This window comes from Priapulus caudatus, unplaced genomic scaffold (assembly GCF_000485595.1).
Source record: "Priapulus caudatus unplaced genomic scaffold, Priapulus_caudatus-5.0.1 Scaffold1984, whole genome shotgun sequence".
Lineage (NCBI taxonomy): Eukaryota > Metazoa > Priapulida > Priapulimorpha > Priapulimorphida > Priapulidae > Priapulus > Priapulus caudatus.
The window spans coordinates 26,102-33,567 of record NW_014579045.1 but is presented as its reverse complement, the minus strand read 5'-3'; the positions used below and the strand labels follow the sequence as shown (position 1 = coordinate 33,567).

General features: G+C 49.0%; 2 protein-coding genes across 2 annotated transcripts in view; one reads left to right on the top strand and one right to left on the bottom strand.

Moving 5' to 3' along the window:
• The window catches only part of LOC106818030 (glutamate receptor ionotropic, delta-1-like), a 1,419-nt gene extending 624 nt beyond the window's left edge, over window positions 1-795 (top strand). Inside the window, exon 2 of the mRNA XM_014822744.1 lies at window positions 1-795. This exon is cut by the window's left edge and continues 99 nt beyond it. Within this exon, the coding sequence (XP_014678230.1) occupies window positions 1-795 (795 nt within the window).
• A 2,545-nt stretch (window positions 796-3,340) lies between these two features.
• Window positions 3,341-6,970, bottom strand: LOC106818029. The gene is made up of 3 exons (XM_014822743.1): window positions 6,230-6,970; window positions 5,227-5,914; window positions 3,341-3,441 (listed from the first exon to the last, which is right to left on the bottom strand). The coding sequence occupies exons 1-3, from the start codon at window positions 6,968-6,970 to the stop codon at window positions 3,341-3,343; spliced, it is 1,530 nt and encodes a 509-aa protein (XP_014678229.1).
• Between the last annotated feature and the right edge of the window lie 496 nt (window positions 6,971-7,466).

The following is a 7,466-nucleotide window of genomic DNA, read 5'->3' as shown; positions in this document are numbered from 1 at the left end:
GCGACCTACTCTGCCAAGCTGGTCAGCAATCAATCGGTACAACACAGCCATTCTTACCCGTTTACATCCATACAAGAGGCCGCCACTAGTCCACTGACACCGCTCCTCAATCGCGACCAATCAGAAGAGCAACTGCTCTCCAACAGTGACCCCGAATCTGACCTCGGTCAATTGTGGCGCCGCGTAGTAGACGATGGCGCAATCATCGATTCAAAAGAGGAGGCGTACGAGCGCGTGTTGTCCGGTGATTACAGCTTCATCAGCGACAAGACTCTCGCCATCCTCTTCTTCGCCAAAGACTACCTACAGCACGGCCACTGCCGATTCACGCGGGTGCCCGTCTACTTCTACCCCGGATACCGAGGCTTCGCCGTGCCCAAGCACTTTCCTTACACGGAGCAGCTTAACTACGGCATTCAGACGCTGTCAGAGCGAGGATTTATCAATAAGTGGAAGAAGGAGACGTTGCCAGAGGGAGCCGAAGACTGTCTTCAGTTTTACCCGCCCGTCGTCGGCGCCCAGTCGCTCTCCTTCTCGCACACCCGCAGTCTGTTCCTGACTCTCGTCATGGGTATAGGGGGCGCTGCCGTCTGCTTGCTGGTGGAGATCGTCATACATCACGTGAGCAGGAGGATCCGTACCCCGGCACCCTCCACGCGCACCGTGGAGATGCTCATCGTAGAGGGCGCCATTGCTGCCTACGTGGCGGAAAACAGCGAGAGCACCACAGCAGCAGCGCCCCCTAGTGGTCTGTCTGCGGCTTCCGCTGACGTCAGCCGGTCGTGTGATGTGTAGGTACTCACAGGTGACGACAGAGGAACGCGCGAGACGTGCTATTTCTCAATACGCATGCGCATAGCCCTACTTAGTTCACGTAAATGTACACTAGCTGTCTACTAAGTGACGTAACAAGCTCAACTGAGCGTGCACAGTCAACCCGTTCCCATTTATACGCTTCAGTATTTTGTGTCTGTACGCTGCCATTTAACGCGCGCCTGGCCCGGGCTTGGCCCGGACTAGTTTGATGTGGGATCAAATTTTGCAGTCTGTCCGTACCTAATAGAGATCAGGATATCGACTGTAATGACTATATGACTGTAACGAATGTAATGGGAGAGTTTGCGGGGTGAATTCGCTCGACAACGCACAGGGCTAGCGACGGGCGACTGCAGAGGTCATATAGGTGGCGATGACGAACATCGGTCATTGAGAATAATAGTGAGTGGTCAGCGTATATTACAAGCATGGTTTTTGAGACGAGTGTCTTCAGTATTAATTCTTATCCTGTGTAAAACCTTGATTTATTCACGTATTACTTAATCGTGAAAGTTTAATATAATAAATAAACCTATATCGCGGTTGTTGTAGGTTATTACACACTCATTCTATAACTACATTCTTTCCAATCTCGTCGTCTTTGCATTCGGCGACCAACTACGCACGACTAGCTTTATTGTTAATACGTGTCTGACTGTCTGTCTAAGCTGCTTCCTTTCAGCTTATAAGCATAGTATTACTATGGTATATTGTATATGTTATATATCCCTATATATGTATATATATACATATATAATATATTATTATTAACCGTAGTATACTATGGAATAACGTCCGGAAATGCCGGACATGCGGTACACGTGAATTTAATAATATAAATTTCATTAAGTAATTTAATATAAACACATCAATAATAAACTATCAATAATAAAGCCTCGCTTCCAATTATTCGTGAGTGATTTATTACGTACATTGTTTTATCAATCGTCCGTTCGGTAACTATTGTATGACGGGGCCCATCGTGGCATTTCACATAGAAATAATATTAGTTAGACTAGTGTCTCCATATATTTCTATGGAATTTCAGTATACGTGTCGCTACGTTGTTTATTGTGAGTAATGGAATTGGTAATTTGTATAATGGCGTATGTGGCGATATATTTTTCGTTTCCGATGCGCGAAGATCTATCGGCTTCTGTGTACAGAAGATGACAACATGCCGCGTTTGGATGTTGTTCGTGCTAAACATCGGTACAATGACGCGGGGACAGTAAATAAATGCAATAAAGTTACGTGAATTGTTATCGATTCCACCCCTTGTGTGTGTGTGCGTGTGTGTGCGTGCGTGTGTGTGTGTGTGTGTGTGTGTGTGTGTGTGTGTGTGTGTGTGTGTGTGTGTGTGCATGCGTGCGTGCGTGTGTGTCTGTGTGCGTGTGTGTGTCTGTGTGCGTATGTGTGTCTGTGGTGGTGTGTGTGTGTGTGTGTGTGTGTGCGTGCGTGCGTGCGCGCGCGCGTGTGTGTGTGTGTGTGTGTCTGTCTGTCTGTGTGCGTGTGCGTGTGTGTGTGCGTGTGTGCCCGACCATCCGACGGTCCATCCATCTATATGTCTATCCATACACTATCCTGCTAATAATAGGCGAAAAACTAAAAAAATGACCAATGAGATGTTTTTGTAGTTTTACTGGTTTAATATACATCTTCACATTCAATACACACAGCTATGCAGTTTTGCTTTGTACAAAAATACACGTTTTGCTTCGATCTTCACTTAGTAGCTGCACAGTTTGTTGGATGTCCGGTAGATGGCAGCTCTTACCCGGCCTACTACTTTACTTACTAAACTTAACCAGTTGGAAGGCTTATTAAGTCCCTTGCACAACACCAGACACAATATATATCAACCTGGACACACTTCGAAGTCAGCTTCCAATTTAAGACGTGCGCAATTACAGTCCAAACTTGAAGGAACGTATAGACTGGCTCCGATAGTCGATAAGAATCGACGATCGGTGTTGAGCGCGCAGCCACGGATACGCTTGGAGTCTTGGAGTCAGTCTAAAGTGACACGCAAGGTCTCTCGCGGCCATCTCTCGCTCTGACGAATAATATATCAACACATGCGTCGTTTGGAAAATATACTCGACAAAATCTGTCAAATTCTCGCAATAAACTAGGTATTATTTACATGGACTTCTGTTAAACGTCAGATAATGACAATCCGCATGCGCGCGCGCGTGATCTTACAGTCTGCATTCCATACGAAGCTTAAACCGAATTAGCAAAGACCGGATTTTTTAGCAAAGACAGAGCCAAGCGCAACAATCAGTAACTTGTATATCCGTCCGTACTCCAAGCATCGGGAATCACCTGCGCATGCGTAAAAGCAACCCCGAATCTTTTCCAACTCACTCCCACAACAAATATTGCCGATATATGAAAGCATGCGAACCGAACAGGATCCGATCAAATGCGAGAATATAAATAACATGCGTGCACTGCTAGCGTTCACTACCGATAGTAATCATATTTATTATTTATTTTTATGATACGTTTCTCCGCCGTATCACTGATCATCGAGTTCTAGTCCTACAGGTGGCAGCACGAGGTAACATCTGGTTTCGTCTGTGATGCATATCGTCGGAACTGGCACGGGTATCCCTCGGGCTGGAGGCAAAAGCGTAGAAAATAAATGAGAGAAACAAAAACACAAAACAAAAACATTCTTCGAGCATGTAAAAAATTTGCGCGACGAGAGAACGAGCGAGACCGACTTCTTATCCGTGTATGTTTTAGAGTTAAACTTACTCAACGGAGTTACGATTTCAATAACCCACTCGCGACTTATACCCCCCCTCATAAATACGAGGGTAACGATTTATTATTATAATTACAATAATAGTTATTCAAATATATTGGCAAGTTGCGCAAACGGTCACCCAGCCTCGTACTTTAAGTGGTGCTTGGTGTTTGTCATACAATGCATCTGACAGTCTTTATCATATCAAGGGCTAATAATACGAAATAATACATAATAATACCAGGAGTGAATAATATTATTCTAGTGAGAATTATTCTATCTATTAGCTATATAGCTATTAGATCTATTATTATTCACTCTATATTATAATTAATAATAAATAATACATAATTATACATAATAATACATAATAATACCATGGAGTGAATAATATTATTCTAGTGAGAATTATTCAATCTATTATTTATATAGCTATTAGATATATTATTATTCACTCTATATTATAATACATAATAATACATAATACTACCAGGAGTGAATAATATTATTCTAGTGAGAATTATTCTATCTATTAGCTATATAGCTATTAGATCTATTATTATTCACTTTATATTATAATACATAATAATACATAATTATACATAATAATACATAATAATACCAGGAGTGAATAATATTATTCTAGTGATAATTATTCTATCTATTAGCTATATAGCTATTAGATCTATTATTATTCACTCTATATTATAATACATAATTATACATAATAATACATAATAATACATAATTATACATAATAATACATAATAATACATAATAATACATAATAATACATAATAATACATAATAATACATAATTATACATAATAATACATAATAATACATAATTATACATAATAATACATAATTATACATAATAATACATAATAATACATAATAATACATAATTATACATAATAATACATAATAATACATAATAATACATAATAATACATAATAATACATAATAATACATAATAATACATAATAATACATAATAATACATAATAATACATAATAATACATAATAATACATAATAATACATAATAATACATCATATATTATTAGCTCTTGATCATATTTATTGGGTTAATAAACGAAGAAAAGAAGAACATTGGTACGTGAAGATCGACTTATTATATTAGAAGCAGGTGCAAGTTAACATGTCCCTTTTTACAATACGCATACAATTCCTGATCCACAGATAGTGATCAAGAGGTTAGTCACTTTAGATAGTCACCGAAGATAGTCCCTCAGCATGCAGGCTACAGTCCCGTCAGGTGGCGTCACTAGCTATTAGTCCCAATGAGGTCTGTCTCGACATGCAGGCTACAGTTGCGAAGGCTACAGTTCCAGCAGGTGGCGCCACTAGTTGTTAGTATCTGTCTGATTGATTATAACCACATGCAGCCATGCTACAATAAGCCATAGACAGATGGCGCCACTAGTTGTTAGTCACCCGACAGCTGAACAGTGCTCTTTTGTCGTCGACAGGTGGCGCCACTAGTTGTTAGTCGCCGGACAGCTCAACCATGCTCTTTCCTTATCGATAGATGGCGCCACTAGTTGTTAGTCTGCCCCACCGACGGCTACAGCTCGACGATGCTGTCCCAGCGGTCGTCGACGAAGCGTCCTATCTCGCTGCACATACCTGAGATCTGGCTGCCCAGCCGACGTCTCTCTGCCGACGTCGTCGCCGCGTGTCCGGCCGCCAGCAGCGGCAGATACCTCTCCCACGACGTCGCCGCCGACGTCGCCGCGGCATGCCGGATCGGCACGTCGCTGTTTGACCTCACCATGACCCCCGGCGCCGCCGCCGCGCGCTCCCGCAGCGAGACGCACGAGCGGTTGTCGCCGCCGCAGCGCCCCCTGTCGGCGACGTTCGCGTCGAGATCTACCATCGAGGCAGCGTGACGGTCGTCCCCGTTGTCGTCGTCGTCGTCGTCGTCGTCGTCGCCGGGAGGCGACACCGTGACCATGGACGGCGCGCGCCGGAAGCTCGAGAAACCGCGTATGCGGTTGTACTCGCGCAGTAGCCGCTGGTTGAGCTCCTCCTCTATGCTCGCGTTCAAATTAATGCTCGACGGAGGCCGAAACCCCGCGAAGTCCCCCTCTCCCTCATCCTCCTCTTCCTCATCCTCTCCCTCGACCAGCGGCGGGGACTCCCAGCGGTCAGCTTCGGGGACCTGCCGGTAGGTGTAGCTGCCGCCGGCGGCGGGGGTGGTCCAGCCGACGGTGTTGTCGTCGCAGCCGCGGTAGGGGCTCGTTGGCGTGCTGGAATCCAGGTCCGTCTGTTCCTCGTCCGTCATCTCAATGCCCTCTCCGATATCCATCGTGTCCTGTGGAGTGTGGGAGAAGGGGAGAGAAATGAAACGGGAGAGTCGTTAGAGAGGCTGTTTGTAGCAGCAATGGGAAATACAATGATGATGATGATTATGATGATGATGATGATGATGATGATGATAATAATAATAATAGCAGCAACACCCCCCCCCCGCCACCACCACCACCACCACCACCACCACCAGGGCCTATGTGTGTGTGTGCGCTCGTGCGTGCGTGTGTGTGTGCGTGCGTGCGTGCGTGCGTGTGTGTGTGAGTGCGCGCGTGTGTGTGTGTGTGCGTGCGTGCGTGCGTGCGTGCGCGTCACGCACCTTGCGGAAGCGGATAAAGCCGTTGTCGCTGACGATCATGGACGTCGGCCGCGACGCCTTCTCGCGCGACGACCGCGACGACCGCGATTTCTCCGACGTGTCCGACGTCGGCCGCAGCGCGCGAGCCGGCGTGCCGCCACCAGGGGGCGCCTCCATCGCTCGCAGCGGCAGCCGGTCCTCCTCGGGTCGTCGCAGCTTCTCGCCGTAAAAGCTGTCCACCAGGTGGCGCCCCGCGCTGCTCTCCACCCAGAACGGACTGCTGTCGCCGCCAGGCGCCGCCTTCGGTTTGCGTCGCCACGGTCGGCAGAGGGCGGCACTGGCTCCGCAGCAGGGGGCGCGCTTGCGTCGGTAGAGCGGCCGCGTGGCGACGTAGCTGATTGTCGACGCCATCGCCAGCTCGCAGGCACGGAAGCCGAGCTGGTAGCCCCACCACGGCCAGGCGGCGGGCGGCGTCGGCGAGCGAACGCCGTAGACGACGACGACGGCGAACGCCTGCAGCGCCGCGCAGACGACGCCGAGCGACGCGGCGAGCAGCGCGACGACGAGAAAGAGGTGCGGCGAGCGAGCCTCACCGATCTGACCATCTCGGGCGTCGCGTCGGTCAAGCGCTGGCCGAAGGTCGCCATCGCGCGCGTCGTCGTCGCGCGTCTGCGTGCGGCCGCCGTGAAGCGACACGCACATGTAGCCGACGGCGAGCGTCGCCGACCAGCCGACGTACGCCACCTGGCAGACGAACATCATGACGCCGACGTCCACGTCGTCGGCAAGGGCTACTTCGTCGCGCTCAACCTGCTGCTGCTCGCTCTCGGCTTCTCGCGCGCCTGCTACATGTTCGTCGACGCCTACAACGCGCGCCGCACGCTGCCGCCGTGGGCCGCCTACCTGCTGCAGGCGATCGCCTTCCCCTGCCTCACGTCGGCATTCAGCGTTGTCTTCCTGGCGCTGCTGCGCGCCACGCGGCTGCGCGTCATGTCGGCGCGCGTGCAGAGCGTGCCGACGCTCGCCGCGACCGTCGTCGGCCACTTCGCGCTCGTGCTGGCGACCGACGTCGTCGTCGCGCTGTTCGCTAGCGGCGCCGACGCCACCGGCGGGGATGCGGTTGCCGAGGCAACAGCGTGGCCGAACCCGTTTTTCGTTCTCTCGCACGCCGAGCCCGTGCCGGACTGGGAGCGCGCGAAGCGCACCTGGCGGGAGGCGTGGGAACTACACGTGTACGCGGTCGGCGCCGCCTTCGCGC

Bases quoted from the DNA above. Each gene is read 5' to 3' on its own strand.
- LOC106818029 (XM_014822743.1), bottom strand. From the start codon at position 6,970: ATGATGTTCGTCTGCCAGGTGGCGTACGTCGGCTGGTCGGCGACGCTC. The intron at 5,915-6,229 runs GTGCGTGACGCG...CACACTCCACAG, and splicing joins GCTTTATCCGCTTCCGCAAG to GACACGATGGATATCGGAGA. The intron at 3,442-5,226 runs GTATGTGCAGCG...TTTTGCCTCCAG, and splicing joins GCTGGGCAGCCAGATCTCAG to CCCGAGGGATACCCGTGCCA.